Source organism: Drosophila navojoa, chromosome X, assembly GCF_054131105.1.
Source record: "Drosophila navojoa isolate 15081-1374.11 chromosome X, UAZ_NAV_1.0, whole genome shotgun sequence".
Lineage (NCBI taxonomy): Eukaryota > Metazoa > Arthropoda > Insecta > Diptera > Drosophilidae > Drosophila > Drosophila navojoa.
In genome coordinates, this window is record NC_142895.1 from 24,054,962 (window position 1) to 24,072,211 (window position 17,250).

Below are 17,250 nucleotides of genomic sequence, written 5' to 3' on the forward strand. Positions count from 1 at the left end.
TCAAGTAGTCACTCAAACAGTCTGGAGAAGCGTCTAAGAGTTAGCGGCCCAAAATCGGATAGTCCCCGTCGTAGAACTCTTATGTCATCAGAGCTTTTTATTCTAAGTATTACACTTAGAGATTAATCCTGAGGTAACCCACTCTCTCCCTCCCTTTCTTTCTCTATCTCCCTTTCTTTCTTTCTCTCTCTCTCTCTCCTTCTTTCTTTCTCTCTCTCCCTCTTTCTTTCTCTCTCTCTCCCTATCTCTCTCTCTTTCGTTTACTTTCTCGTCCTCACTCTCTCTTTTCTCCTGCCTAAACTTCAACGTCTTTCAAAACAAAAGTTTTCATTTCGTTTTTGACATGTTCGTTCATGTAAAGCAACACAATTTTCATCTGCCGTTTTCTTCATATTGAAGACGCTAGCGAAAACTTCATTTTTTTCCCTGTTACGGCTCTCCATTAATAAAACGCTCAAAATGTAATATTCTGCTGATATATTTAGACATTTACTCACATTTCGGCTCCGAGAGTTGCAGAATTTCATAAATCTTGATTTTCGTATTTGATGTGACAGACGCAGCGTTTTGTATGTGAGATTGGCTAACAGAATATATTTTTCTACCATCATCATCATCATCGTCGTCAACGTCATCAGCATGATGCCGGCTGTCGTTGGCGAACAACTTCCTTTGCAATTTACACTTTAATTAATACGTCACGATTGCAAAACAATCGCAACATTTGCCGCATTCCACTCATTTCATGGCAATCACAATAATTGTGTGTGTGTGTGTGTGTGGGCAGTGGAGTGATGTGGCATTTGAACATCCTGGCAGCTCCTTTCAGGCGCAAATGTCAGTGCAGATTATGCCGTCGTCCTCGTCCTCCTCGTCGTCGTCGACTGTCGCCAATAGTACGGGACATGTTCATTGGCCATGGCGTGTAATACGTACGGCCAAAGTGATTCCAATTCCGGTGCTGTCGGCCATTTTGCCATATGAATGAATGAAATATAACAAACACACACACATACATAAAGAGAGAGTGAGAGAGCCACCCACTGTTTGGGTCGTGCCAGCGATTATTAACAATTGGGCCATGCGCGATTTCCTTTAGCCTCGTTTCATCTGGCTTTGCCGTTTTCCATTTCATTACATTTGCCCACCTTTCGCATTTTTGTATTGGTTAAGCATTTCATTGAAATTTACAATTCGCCGTCGACAGTGCGCATCAAGACCCGGGGACACGGACACGGACACGGAGAGAGACCCAGACCCCGACCCAAATCCAGGCCCATTGCTGTTGCGTACATTTTCTTTATTTATTTTTTTTTTTATTTCATTTTTTTTTTCTTTGGTATTTTGCAACCATCTACTTATTGCATGCTCAACCGCTGAGTGTGTTTTATTGTTTTCCCGCCAGCCAGCCGGCAGTGCAGGCTCTCGGCCCTTTTAATCATTTACACTTGGCTAGCGGCTTTTTGCCAGCTCAAAGCCACTTGAAACTTATCGCGCCACGAATGAATTATAAGCTCAATTCAGGCCTGCTTCTGTGGCTCCGGCTGCTGCTGCTGCTGCTGCATTTTGCTTATCGATTGCCACAAGCTGAATCCAACAATAAGTTTCGATAAGCGGCAATTGGCATTCGAGCTGACTTTTCCAGTTGTATGGGCGAGCAGCTTAAAGCCTATCAATTCATTATTCAACACTGTAGCCGGACAGCGAATGCTTTTCAGCACTGTCCATTGTCAATGCAATCATTCGCAGATTTCATGAGATCAGATTTCAGCTTTCATTCCATTGAAAATTATTCCAGCTGCTTCAGTTCACACACTTAACATAATTTATCATTATTGAATCGATTTCACATACAGACTTACACAACACTGAAAGCGAAAAAATATGTCTATCAGAATTGTTATTATATATTTTTTTAATTTTTGTAGACTTTTTGAACACTAAATTTAATTAATAAAGCAAATCGACGCGAATTTCAAGTCGTATCATTATTTGAAAGTTTTTATCAACATTGAAGCCATTTTAAGATGTATTATTATTTTATTTATCAACACAGAATGCAAGCCATGTGTGTTATGCAACACTCCACCTTATTTATTTATGATTATTTTTTTTTTTTATTATTTTAATATATTCTATATATTCGCAGCTCTAATTCAAGCTCTTGAGACTTACACAACACTGCATATTTTCTAATTTTGTATATCTTTTTTACTTTATTCTTAACACAGAATTAAAGGACAGCACTATCCAACACTGCATGTTAATCAATAGTCTAGATATTTCCATTACACTAAGATCCGCCGTTTTCTCACATTTTCCTTTACCCTTTAACCTGTTCCATGTCTTCAATGAAAGACTATTATCACTTCATAGCTTATCCTAATGAATCTTGAATCGTAAACAGATTATTATTTAATGCCAGGCCTCAGCTTAGGCCTGATATCATCTCTAACTGAGATCCGTACTTAATTTCCATAAGAAAGCCGAAACCTTTTGCGGATTCATCTTCCACTTATTGGCAATGATTTAAGGTACCGTCTCAAAGGCTGGCGTCGCTGGCGAGGCCTGGCCTCAAGATGAAGTGTGAATTTGTATGACAACAGCTGAAGTAGGCACGGAATATTTTCAGCAATATTAGTGTCGGTCGGAATTAGAGGGAAAAGGATGCCGGACAGCGGACAGCGGACAACGGACTGCGGACGCGCAGCATGGTATCTGTTATCCTGTATCTGGTAGCTGTTATCTGGTATCTGGGCAGCGTTACGGTTCACTGCTTTTCGCAATGCTGAATGCAAAAACAAAAGCCGCTGACATGGCACCAGATGCCGCAGCACTTCAAGTCCAAAGGACAGAGCAGAGGGGACGGGGGCGCCGAGCAATCTGCGGGCGAAAGTTCGAATGGGTCTTAAGATTGGGAAATGGCCAACTGTCGCCAGTTGCTTACTCTCGGCATTGGCCTTTTAAATTTGATTTTATTAAGCCATTTGCAAGTGATTCCACGTTGAAAATTAACATTCGAAATAGTGTTTATTTTGTTTTTGACAGGACGCACACGAAAAAAAAAAGAAAAGAAAAAAACAAACAAAAACCAACAGCAGCGACTAACGAAAACAAGTTGAAAGCGCCCTGTGCCGATGGCGCTCGGGTCTGCCCGACTCCAAGGTACTCGCTACCCAAACGTTTGGGAATCCCCTACTGCTTTGCCGTAGGGCTTTCGAATTGTTTTCCTACTGCGATTTTTCGCTTTGGCGGGGTTAACTGAATTATGTCTCGATTCCCAATTGAATTCGATGTAAGCTTGTTCTGTTTGAAAGAGAAGTTATACAATAAGTTCGAGTTAGTAACAGTTAAATCTCTCTGCGAATGAAGGCTTCTAAAAGGGAATTTCCCTCTACTTTCTGGCTTTTAATTAGAGCTCTAGCTCAAAACCATTTCAAGCAAATTAATAGAGGTCAGCAGTTCCTCAATTTATGTGCTTCTAGCTGCGAGACAATAGAAGATATATGTATGGCTCCAGTGTACGTGATAGATTTCTCTTTTAACAAATCTAGAGGTAATGTAACTGTGAAATTTGTGGCTTGCGGTAAAAATTACAGGGTATATTCGATATGCCAATCCTTGTAATTGGTGTACAGATCATGATTGGAGCTTCAATAGAGAACGCAACTCCATAATTTTCATGTTTCTAGCTCTGAAGTTACAGAAGGAACAGACTCTTCGAATTCGCCCGGTCTACAATGAGCAGCGATACAGCCGCTATATCTATTAGGTATTGATTTGTCAGACCAAATATTTATTTCACAGTTCAAGAATTTTTCACTATAATTGATATTTGTTCAGATATAATAATATCCCACATATTGTACAAATCTGAGTACGTTTTAGTTGAGGGTGCCCAAGAATATGATCAAAATTGCGAATCATTGGCTTAATTAGTAACAAAAAGATTTACGATTTTCCGGGCGGACTGACAAAAAGGCGGACACTACATAAGATCCGTATGCTCCTTGCCTTCGTAAATGCGTATAATAAAAAATACTTGGCTGAATATTTTTCTACTTTGTTTTTGGCTTTTACTGTCGACTGACCTTTAAATGTTTCGGTTGGAGTCGGCAGATAAGTTTATAAAGAAGATATTTAGGGTCACTTAACCCGAAAGCCGGGCATTCTTTGAATCGCAGCCAACAAAGTGATGGAAACATGGCCCCATATGTGCCTGTGTGTGCGTGTGTGTGTGTGCGAGTCAATCAAATACTTGATGAGAATATTTCCAACAGAACTTGTTTTCGAGCTGCTGGTACTTTTATTAACTATTTAACAGCCACATGAAATGCCGTTAACGAGGCAAATACTTGGCGAAATTTGTAACACGCCAGACCCGGCCCCAGTTAGCACTGAAGACTAGCATGAATTGTTTTTTGAGTTTTATTGCAGCACTTTAAGGACACCTTCGATGCAATCATTGCCAATAATTCCCATTCTCTTTCTCTCACTCACATTCTTTCTCTTTTTCTCCCGCAGGTTTCGTTCTTCTTGTCGTCGTATGTGGCCCCGTTGACGCTGATTTGCTTTCTCTATATGGGCATGCTGGCTCGATTGTGGAAGAGTGCGCCCGGCTGCAAGCCATCGGCTGAATCGCGGTGAGTTCAGGCGAAAGTTCGCAAAAAAATATTACGTATACGCCTTGGTTTCGCTATTGGTATTGGAATGACGCGCCTAAGGGCGCCTTGTTGCCTGCTTGTTGACTTCCCACACACACACACACGCACACACACACAGATACACGTGTGCACACACAAATGGAGGCGACTGCACCTGCCCCATACGCAATGATGAATGTCCTTTTACTACGCCACCGAGTGAAGCAGTTCGTGGCCGCGGCTCATAAATTTTTAAGCACTTTTCCCTTGATTTTTCCCCACTCTCTCTCTCTCCCTCTCTCTCTCTCTTGTTTTCGCTCTTGTTTGTTTGTTTTTCAGCCCACTAACTCGCCGAACGAGCGCTTTCCTTTCGCTTTTCAACTTGATTTTCCAATTTTCATTTGTTGCACGCCCAAAAATATTTGATTTTCCTTCACTTTTTTTACAATCTGAACTTGCCATAATCGTAAATAATTAACACAGGCATAACAGTCGAGAGCAGACGCTTTTATTGCCCCATAGTTACAATCGCACCAGCTGATGAAAATTCTGATTTGTGCTTTGGCTGACATTTTAATGTTAGCGATATATAAAAAAAATTTGAGCTCTTTGCATTGTATTGATGAGGAAATATCAGATGTGCTTTATAGGAATATTACCTCGCTGACCTACAGTCTAGCCTAATAGATACCGAATTTTTTCATCTGAATACTATGAGCACCAACATCTAAAATCTAGATATGGATACAGTCAATGTACAGTTTTTTTTTTTTTCTAGAGCATATTTCTCAGCAATTCATTTTCTAATTATCTTTTCTATATTATGTCATAATTTTTCTAAAATATTTTCATAGACAAATAACATATTTATAGCAAGGAACTCCAAGGTTTCAGTGTCTTGGATAGTCTGGTACTATCAAATTTATGCTAAGGCCACACAAGCTCAGCACATCGAATTGATAATAGAAACTAGTTTCATTTCATACTTGAGCTTCCCTACAAAATTTATCTCTTTGATGATGCTTGACTAGGATGTTCAGACTATTGTAAAAATCATTTGAAAAAAAATAATGTGAGCAGAGTTTTTTATTAAACGCGAACGGCAGACAACGTTCAGCCCCTAAATGTGTGCATTGGCATAAGAAAATGCCTAAGGTAAAAAAAAGTAATGGTATAGCTTAGAATAATATGGTAAGAGTAAGTTTGGAATATGAAAATATCCAAATTTCTTATGTATCTCTGTAGAAAGTAGAACAATTGAGTAGCAAAACAATTTTTATCGGTCCCTTATGAGGTCTCTCTGTAAGTAAATCAGACGCCAATTATATAATTCCTGGAATGTACGCAATCAGCAAAACTATGCAATGCTCGCAATGCATTTGCCATTGACGTGCACAAACGGCATTCAAGTTCAATCAAAATGTTATTTAATCAAAAAATATCTGCATGTATACAAAAGAAATTCAGGGCCAGGAAGCTATAAAGTACCTGCCAAAGGGGGAATAAAAAGCGAAAACGAAAACGAAAACAAAATGCAAAGGATACCATACAAAGTGAACAAATAAAATAATGGCATTCGTGACTTTGTGAATCGCAAAACACATTTTAAATTGCGCTTTTAAGCCATGAGCACATTGAATACGCTTTGCGCGGGTATATTAGTTTTTAAATGCACTTGGACAACTTTGCCTAAAAACCAAAACTCAGAGAGAGCATATTATTTAAAGCTGAATAAATTATCTCATAATAGGTAATATTATCAATCTATAATAAAGTCCATTTAAAGTAGAATATATAGGGTATCATATAGTTTACCAACACTGGCCGCTGCACTCTTGTTTGCTATTTTGCCGTTCAACCTTAAAGCGTGCCACACGCTGTGTATGCGTGATGTGCTGCTTTGTCGCACCCAAATCAAAATTCCAATTCCGCATTATGCCTGCATTACGGCCGCACAGCATTCGCTTGTAGAGTGTGTGGGCGTATGTTTATAAATGAGTATTTCTATTTACCTACAACTACATATGTACATAGAAAAGGGCATCGAATCCATATGCAAATTGCTCATACGCCGCGTGACGCATTTGTGCATTTGACGCCAGCAAACGGCCCGATGCAACATTGCATTGGCTGGGTTCATAAATCAGCTGGTGTATGCCAATATTTATATTTCTTTTTAGCTACAGACATCTACATGCATAATCATGCAGGCGCCTATTAGATATACATATATGTATGTATGTATATACATAGATAACCTATTATCTTATCTTCTCTCTTCCAGCAAGGGCAAGCGACGCGTTACACGTATGGTTGTTGTTGTGGTCCTCGCCTTTGCCATCTGCTGGCTGCCCATACACGTGAGTAGAACCAATCCATAAGACCAATGGGGGTATACTAAGCCATCCAAGAAGTCTAGTATCTATAAGGATTTCATAAAATATCTGTGCTAGAAAAATAAATTCAGTTTGAGCTGACTATTGATATGTATATTGATGTATTGATGTATTGATATATTTATATATTGATAAAATTATATATTGATATACTTATATATTAATATATTAATGTATAAATATATTAATTATAATACATTGTATCAATTTACTGATATATTGATATATTGATGTATTCATTTATTGATATATTGATATATTGATGTATTGATATATTGATATATTTATGTATTAATGTATTAATATATTAATTATACTTATTACTGATATATCGATATATTGATGTATTCATTTATTAATTTATTGATATATTGATATATTGATGTATTGATATATTGATGTATTGATATATTGATGTATTGATATATTGATATATTGATACATTGATATGTTTATATATTTATATATTGATATATTTATGTATTCATGTATTAATATATATGAATATATCAATGTAATACATTGTATTAATGTACTGATATATCGATATATTGATCTATTTATTAGCTCATCTATGGGTATTCTGATAACTCGACTATAAATAACATTTAGTGTACTGACATTTACTTGCCTTGAGTCGTCCTTTTCAAGGCTTAGGCACACTTTCAGCTTTAATGAACTTTCACAGGATCTGTAGGGGTAGGAGCGATTGTATTGAATTACACTGTGTAAGAGCTCGTCTTATTTGCATTAGATTGTTTGTAAAATATTGTACAAGCTCTTGTAACATTTAAAACTCGCCCACTTCAAATTAAAGCGGCAGCAGCTGGAGCTGTAGCTGTAGCTGTAGCTGGGGGCTATGGCTCGGCTGCTGGGCAAACAGAAATAGAGCACAGAAACCAAAGACAAGCGCTGGGTAAATAGTGAATACACTGGCAGAAACTCGAACACACTCGGCGCAATTGTGAGCGTCATTAGGCGACAAATTGACATTTTCTCTTAGTAAATGGTCGCAATTATTTGCTCGAATGTTGAATAAGCAAAAACGCAGCTGACATTTGGCTCGTTCGTGGAAGTGTTTGCACAAAATCAATGCGCTTACAAATTGCAAATGCAATATACAAATTGAAAATCAGAGGAACACACACACACACACACAGAGAGACGGAAACGGAAATAGCCGGGACTGTGATTGATATGGAGAACGGGAACTAATGATGTGCAGAAACTGAAAAACGTAACTCAATGCATTATTGCCTGTTGCAGGTCATACTGGTACTGAAGGCGCTCAACTTGTACGGCGGCACCCATTTGACAGTCATCATTCAAATCATATCCCACGTACTGGCCTACACCAACTCCTGCATCAATCCCATACTTTACGCCTTCCTGTCTGACAACTTCCGTAAGGCTTTCCGCAAGGTAAGCAAATTTCAATTATTCAAATTTAAATAGATTTAATTTTAAGCAACAATAAATTCAATTAAATTAAATATTCTAAACGATCTTTAGTTGAATTCATCAGGTTTTTTTTACTGTCTGGGGAGAAAAGATTTGCAATTGTAGAAGAAACGATGAACAGACAAACAGACTACAAAGGATCAGACGACATACGAACTATTGAATCGATTAAGAACTGTAGGAACGGATAAATGTGATCAAATTGACATACGAACAAGCAGACTGTAGAAGAGACATATGGAGGGGAAGAAGGCCAACTCAAAAGATGGAATCAGTGAAAACACAGCTTAACAAATGATTCGTCGGACGATAGGTCAGATGATCAACTCATCCGACGGACGGATAAATTATGGGCAAGTGCGACAGATGAATAAGGAGTTGGGCACAGCAGTGAAACAACTGCTGAGTATAGATAAGCAAGTGATGCGTTGAACAAAAGATCAGATTATCGAATGATCTGTCAAACGGACAAAGCGACGGACAAACGAGTAAATGAAATGAAAGAAAGTAGCCAGATGGATGAATATACATATATTTAATAACAGGAAAAAGTATAACGATCGAGGTAATAGAAGAAAATACGAATAAACAGATGGATAACAGACGGACAACAGGATGACCACAGACGGATAGCAGACGGTCATCAGATGGATAATATACGGATAACAGAAGGACCACAGTTGAAGAACAGAATGACAACAGGCGGACAACAGACAGACAACAGACAAACATCCGACGGACAATAGACTGATAATAAACGAACAACAGACTTACAAACTGATAGCAGACGGACAACAGAGGGACAACAAACGGACAAGGGTACGGACAATGGGAGAAACAATATACGGATAACAGACAGATAACAGGCACATAGCAGACGGACAACAGACTAAGAACGGCGGATGACAGAGAGACAACATATGAATAACAGACAGATAACAGACACATATAAGACGGACAACAAACGGACAACAGACGGATAACACACGGACAAGAGACGGACAACAGACTGATAACAGACGGACAAGGGGATGGACAATATACGGATAACATACAGATGAGAGACAGATAAAAGGAACATATCAGACGGAAAACAAACGGACAGCAGACGGATAGCAGACGGACAACGGACTAACAACGACAGATAACAGACACATATCAGACGGACAACAGATGGATAACACACGGACAAGAGACGGACAAAAGACTGATAGCAGACGGACAATTGAAGGACCACAGTCGGACCACCGACGGACAACAGACGAATGTAGTATTAATGCATTGAAAACCTCTTAGCATAAACAAAATGCATTCAATAAATTTGAATTAGTTAGCTTCTCCTACTACACATCTAGTTTACAGAAACACAATATCATAAATCAATATTAAATATAATTTCTGATATACATATATTATAACTATACATATGTATGTGAACCCACACATCCCTTTGCAGGTCGTCTGGTGTGGCAGCCCACCGCCAATTGTGACCAACCAACAGATGACAAAGACCACGAGAACTGCGACCGGCAATGGCACGTCCAACATAGAAATGCTCTAAGCTGGTAAGCGACACTAACTAAACCAAGTTATTTAGAATGCTTAGCTAATACCTACACTTTCTATTTCCCTCTCTCCCTTTCTCTCTCTCTCTCTCTCTATAGAGATGCTGCCGAAGAGAGTTCTCGGACCGAGATCTGATAGAGCGATCGATCTCGCCTCTATATGCACTCTCTATCTCTCTCTCTCTCGATCCTCTCTCTCTCTCTCTCTCTCTCTCTCTCTCTCTCTCTCTCTCTCTCTCTCTCTCTCTCTCTCTCTCTCTCTCTCTCTCTCTCTCTCTCTCTCTCTATTTATCACAATCTCTGCAGCTGACTATTGTGGAATATAAATGGAGCATTTGTGCGCAGTGCGACCACAAAATGCGATTAAAGAGTTTTTAACTAAAATTAATGCAGTCCCGTTAATGCAAATATTACACGATATGCATATTTCATATAGCTGCAGAACCGTTATATGATTTCGCACACATACAGCTTACCCCGTTGCCTGTGTTTATTTGGAGTTTTTTCGTCTTTATTTAACTGAAGCCGGAAAACGAGTTGAGTGAAATGCGGAATGTATTATTATATGACCCGTCGGAATGAATGAAATTGTTAGATATAAATTGAATACTTAAACTGAATTATAGGAACAGTGTATGTGGTATATACATATATATATATATAGCACATTCTGCTTCTTCCCTTGATCGTCAACTGTAGCAAATATTTAAGGACATCAATCAGAGCTTAACATAAATCCGATATTTGAACATGTCTCAATTAGATTCATAGGAGGAACAAATAAGAAATATACTGAATGAGAGCCAATATGGAGAAACCCATAAATGGCTGTAGCTCTTATATGGCGAAAGTCAAGACCTCCTCAAGAGCAAAGCGGAGCATTTGTGCTTTATTAAACTCCAATAAAATAAATAGAAGTAAACTTAATTTATAAAAAATATTTTCCCTCTGTGAATAAACTAAACTCAATTTCAGACTTTGAATTTTTTATGAAGTTGTCTTTAACAAATTTGGAATTTAGTTGACAGCAATAGACTTCGAGGATTTCAGGCTGAGAATAATTTAAATACATATAGAAAAGATTTCATGTAAAGTTTACAAGTACAAATTATTTTAAATAAATATTAAAAAAAACACATTTTTATAAATGCATTATCCCTATGTTTAAGCTCTGTACCAGTTGACATCAGGTTCAGATATCCAATTAAAATATATGCACAAAAAATATCTCATCTATGTACATAATTCATTGCCATATCATTTCATTTGAATAGTAAACATTTGACAAAAAAAAAAAAAAAAAAAAAAAAAAAAAAAAAAAAAACAGAAAGAAAAACCCTATAATACGAAAATAATTCAGTTTATACAACTAAAAAATCGTGAAATTAAGTTAATTGTAGTACATATATAAACAAATGTGTGTGAATTTACTTAAATGTGTGTCTAAATGTATTGAAAAAACAAATATATATAAAACAAAAATTAAAATTAAAATTGAAAATTAAATTAAATTTACAGTGAAATGAAAAGCTGTCACATTAAACCGAACACAGATAAATGTGACCAAATAAAGCATGTATAATCTGTGCAGACGGGCGTTACCGACTGCAGCATACTCATTCACGACACAAACGTTGCCACATCGATTTGTCCCTCAATAGGTAAAGCTAGCTCTAGAGCTGTAGAATATATTGTGGGCCTAGATATAACCGCTATATATTTTTGAACTTGTATTGTTAGGCCGAGAATATACATATATTTCAAATTTCAGTTCTACCGCAGTATCAAGGTTTCTGAAATACCGGAAAAGGCATTTTCTAACTTTCCACACCCGGGAAAAGACTTCACACTTTCTCTGTTTCAAATTTCAAGACACGATAACGAACAAACAGCAAGATAACCAATATGCTCACTTCACTTTCGTTAATGAGTATAATAAGTACATGCAAATGCAATTTAGAGTTAAAAGTCAGACAACATAGACGGGACTATAATGAAATCGCTGGCAAATTGCATTGCCTGAAAACTAAACCAAAAAATGTTAATTAACAGAAATTCCTGTGTGTCTATCAACTAGTTTGAAATGCTTCTACTCACACTTAAGTAGAAGTAAGTAGACATACAAAAATTACATATAATATGTATGTGTGTATTTAACGGAAGGTTTGGAAAAGAAATGTGATTTGTGAAAGGAAAGAGACAACTATATAATAGAGCTCGATCACATTTATGGTTCAGTTGTAAAAAACTATAGCTACAATAATTATTGGCATATATATATATACAACATATATATCGATATATTTAATTAAATAAACATTGTTCCATTGGAATTGGTGTTCCTATGAAAGAACGAACCAAAAGCAGGCTAAACTCTGCTATAAATTCAAATTCAAACATAGTCCATTAAACAGTTAGTAGTAAATTATAGAAAAGGAAGAAACCAGAAACAATTTATTTATATATATACATATAAATATATATATTTCGTAAGTGTATAGACCGTTAATAGTTACTAAGCTCCATAATGCTATATTATATTCATTAAGAGGTTAGCTATGAATGCATTGAGGGAATTCAAGTTCAAAGTCCATTTAACATTTACACGCATGAGTATTATATCTAACGATATGCTCAATATTTCAAATATAATTTCTCTTCAATTCCTTTTAGAATAATTTCAATTGAAATAGTTTTCTTTTGCCAAGTTTTTAATTTTTGTACATTTCTACATGTTTGAGAGCCCTTATCAGAATTCAATCCATAAGCTATCTCAGTTCGACTTACGCAAATCTTAGCCAATCGAACGCATTGACTGGAAGAACCTCTGAATTCTGATCTGATGTTCCCAGGGAAATATGTTTATTTTTTCAAATTTAGAGCGAGGGTGCCGTGGTATCCAAAAAACTAAGTATTACGGAGTATTTGTATTTATTCCATAGACCTACACACCTGAAACTTGAAATCTGTAACTCTAACGGTATTCAAATTACAATTAAAAATTAAGTAAAATGATCGATTTTAAGGACATGGGATGAGTTATCGAAACAAAGTATGAGGAACTTGTACTACGGATGGCATACACGAGTCTTTTCCAGTCTCTAGCTTTACCAGATCTCAGTGTTCATATGGACGGACAGACAGGCAGACGGGCAAGGCTATATAACTACTCTAGACTCTTTCGAAATTGGTTAAAATTTGCGTAAATATTTCGAGAAGCAAAAAGAATAAATATCAAAGGAAAAAAATAAATAAATAAATAAAATAAAGAATGATGGAACCCAACCAAACAAAAATTGAAGTGCTTAAATTACAAATTTTGAGCTAGACGAAAACCAAATGAATAAAAATTGATTTATTTTATTTTAATTGTTAATTAATTTCAAAACACTTAAGGCAAATAATTTATAATATACAAAAATACATAGAAATAAGCTCGGACCTAAGAAAAAAATACTGTATTAAAATTTAGGAATTAAGTGAAAATATAAATGAATTAAGTTGCTAAAATGATATATTTATAAAATTGAAATGAGTTTGGATTTGAAGTTTGCAAGGGTATTATATATTCGGCACTTTAAGTCATATTTATGTAGCAAAAATATATTTATATATATATATTTTTTTTTTATTGTTTAAAAATGAAAGAAAAAAATAATAATAATAATATATATGCATACGTTAATGGCTGATGTGAAACACGAGAAAACAAATAACAGAATATGGCACTAGCCAACAGGATTAGGGAAAGCAAGACACTGGTAGAATAATGGAACATAGAGAAATTCTGGTATATCTACATATAATTTACATAGTTCGCAAATAACTTTTGACCGTTTACCTTTTGGAAAAATCTCAGAGATGAACTGATAGAGTCGACTAGTCATCGAGCTTATTCGCTTTTATCGGTTTCGGGTTTTCTCAAATCGCTTAACTCAAGGCGCTCAACTGAAAACCAAAACGAAAATAACCAAAGTCTCCCGCTCAGAAGGAGAGCGCCTAAATATGATTTTTTCGGAAGATCTCGAGAACAAAGCGTAATGAAACAATGGGCTAGAAGTTATTTGCGAGCTATAATAATTTGTTACTCGAATTCTAATCTGTACTCTCTATAAATGTATGCCCCTCTCTCTCCCTCCTTCGCACTTCTGGTGACAAATAAAATTTCGTTAAGGCTAAGACGAATTTCTGTAGATTTTAGAGAAGCTAAAAATATTTAATCGGAATATCTCAAATGAAAACTCATCATGAAAGCTATTTTCGATTTCAGTTGCAATGACAGCATGTCCAAAATTTCATAAACCAAACTTAAATCAACATTTTGTTGGCTAGTGTTAAAATGCAACAAAAAATTACATATATATACAATAAATAGACATTTACATTTGACTATTGCATAAGTGTTGAAATCCTTTATTTTTACCCAATTTTGTTTCGATCGTTGCTTTTTTTTAGCAAACAATTTTGTTTTTTTTTTGGTGTTTCGGCATTGCCGAACTAAAAATGTAGCTTAAGTAATTTAACTAGATAAATTAAGAAGATGCAGAAGCAGAAGCAGAAGACGAAGACAACTTGAGGATTTTGTGTGTGTGTTATTTGCATATATCGATATTTGTAAATGTTACCTACTGCATTCCTAGCACAGTTGTGGAATTGAACAATATTTGAATTGAAACATTTGCAAACCAACAATAAACAAATACAAATTGAAATATTGTAGATCTAAGCAAAACTTAACCAGAAACATAAAAAAGACAAAAACAAACTAAAAATGAAAAGAAGAAGATGAAGATAAGAAAATGAGTCAACAAATGTTTAGTCACTAAATGAATAAATACAGAAATGAACAATTTTTGGATTGATTGTAAAAATTTTAAATAAAATATTTTTTTTTTTTAACTAAAATATAAAAATAAAAACTTTGCAGCCCATATTTAAATTGTATGTGTAAACGTATTTATAGGGTATTCCAAAGTTTGCATAATATATATAAAATACAAAATAAGAAGAACAACAACAACAACAACAAAACACAGGGCAATTTTCGAAACTATGTAAAATGAAAATGAAAAGAAAAAACCAAAGAAAATTGAATAATTGTATTTAACTATGAGTGTTTGTACCAACATTTTACTCTTGTGTTAATTAAACGTATACTACAACAAATATGTACCAGATGCGTATAAATGGAAATAAAATCGTTTCACTCTTTGGAATTTAACTAACATATTTGCATCACTCTTCTCTCATGCATTGAAACAGAAAAAAACAATTAGGGGCGTTGCAGTCAGGGTATTACCGACTGCAGAATACCCAAGCACAGCCTAAATGCTGCTAGATCCACTTTTCGATTTCGATTGTTTTGTGTAAGTCAATAGAGGCCGTCGCCGGAGTTTCTAGTTCCAAGACTGCAGTATATACAGTACACAATATATCCGTTATCTTATTGAATCCGAATTTCAACTCTCTAGCACTTCAACTGCAACGGTTCTTGGAATATCAAAGATAAATTACTTTCCGATATGCCACGCCCCTACTATATGGATTGGGATGATCTTAACTCTTTATACTTCGAACTTCAAAGGCATACACGAGAATATATTCCAGATTTCAAGTCTCTACATACGGATAGACGGACGGACAGCTATACGTACTTTCCAAAACAATCAATATACCCATTTCACTTTTTGAAAATGAGTGTACAAACAATTTGGCTTTAATTGGCTAGCTAATTGATTGATTCAATAGGCATTTATACAACCACTTCTCTGAACGGAAACTGGAAATGTAGAAACTGTTTTATTGTCTTTCGAATTGAAAGACTGATTTATTGATTGAATGAAGAACTGAATTAATTCGTATTCAATTTGAGCCTTACACAAATTCATTGAAACCCTTTCTGTATATATGTAAGTATATAAATATAGGAACTATTTCACTCGACTGACTGATTGAATAACAAATTGATCGCTTGATTGATGAGCTTTGAGTAACTTAGTACATATAATATATTCGTAATCACGCTCATCCATCAAAACATGTTAAGCTTTACTCGACTAATATAGAGATTGACTGATTGCCGAAATGCTTAAATGACTGCTTAACTGGTTTATTGAATAATTGATTGAAAATCGCGTTGATTGAATGATTGAATGAGTGTTATTCTACCATTGATTGATAGGCAGATGACAGATTGAAAGCTTAACGAACTGACTCCGTGATTCTGGTGACTTAGCTAGCTTATTGACTCGAGTGACTGTCTGAATAGCAATTCAATTGAATTAGAAAGCTTCCTGACTCACTGATCGATCAACTGACTGTCCGATTGAACATGTCAATAATTGTTAAGTTGCTTGAATGACGGATACAACCTGCATTATGACCAATTCTTTGCTTGGTTGATTGATTTACTTAAGAAACTTTATCTTAGGTTTAAGGCTTGACTTCAAAAGAGCACCTAGAACTTTCAGAGAATTCAACTTCTAAAACTTTTGTTCTACTGCAATAGCTTCTTCTTACCCACACAACGAATTGAAAGTCTCAACTAATGCATTGAGATAATACAAAAAAAGGGGAAAAAAGCACTGAATCTATTTTAAACTCCCTGAAATGAACTAACGTTCAGCTGTTGCAATTTCACTCGCACTTGCTCCAACAATAAAGACCGATAGATCCAGAATGTCTGTAGGTACCATCTTGAAGAGGTCCCAATGCAGCACTGAGCCTCAGCCAGCACCGAAACCGAGACCAAATGGCAAACAGAACTCCACTCGACTTGCGACCTGCGCAGATCTTGGCTATGTAAATGGGCAACACGTGTAAACAGCGACATTATTTAGCTAAGCAATTGCGTTGCTCTGGACACTGCCCCACTTGACCATTCCGCTGCTGCACAGTGGCACAAAAACTATGGCGATGCGTATGTAATGACTATGATTAGTATCAGGGACCGTAACGATTGTAGATTTTATAGCAAAAATTAAAAATTAAGAATTATTTTTTGAGTAAATAAAAATAATATACATTTTTAATTATTATAAATTATTTATTAAATATAGCCTCAGGTAATGTAATGATGACAAATTGTTAAAATAAATTCATCTATAGTTAAATAGTTTTCGGTATATAACTTTCGATACGTGTTGGATAGTTTCGATAGATTAGGTAGAGCAGCTCGATGTATCA

General features: G+C 35.8%; 1 protein-coding gene across 1 annotated transcript in view; it reads left to right on the forward strand.

Moving 5' to 3' along the window:
• The window catches only part of AstA-R1 (allatostatin A receptor 1), a 44,637-nt gene extending 33,302 nt beyond the window's left edge, over positions 1 to 11,335 (forward strand). The window contains exons 5-9 of the mRNA XM_089264358.1: positions 4,525 to 4,643; positions 6,928 to 7,003; positions 8,306 to 8,461; positions 9,957 to 10,065; positions 10,372 to 11,335. Of these exons, the coding sequence (XP_089120484.1) occupies positions 4,525 to 4,643; positions 6,928 to 7,003; positions 8,306 to 8,461; positions 9,957 to 10,061 (456 nt within the window). The 3' untranslated portion in view covers positions 10,062 to 10,065; positions 10,372 to 11,335. The remainder of the gene's footprint in view (positions 1 to 4,524; positions 4,644 to 6,927; positions 7,004 to 8,305; positions 8,462 to 9,956; positions 10,066 to 10,371) is intronic.
• The last annotated feature ends 5,915 nt before the right edge of the window (positions 11,336 to 17,250 follow it).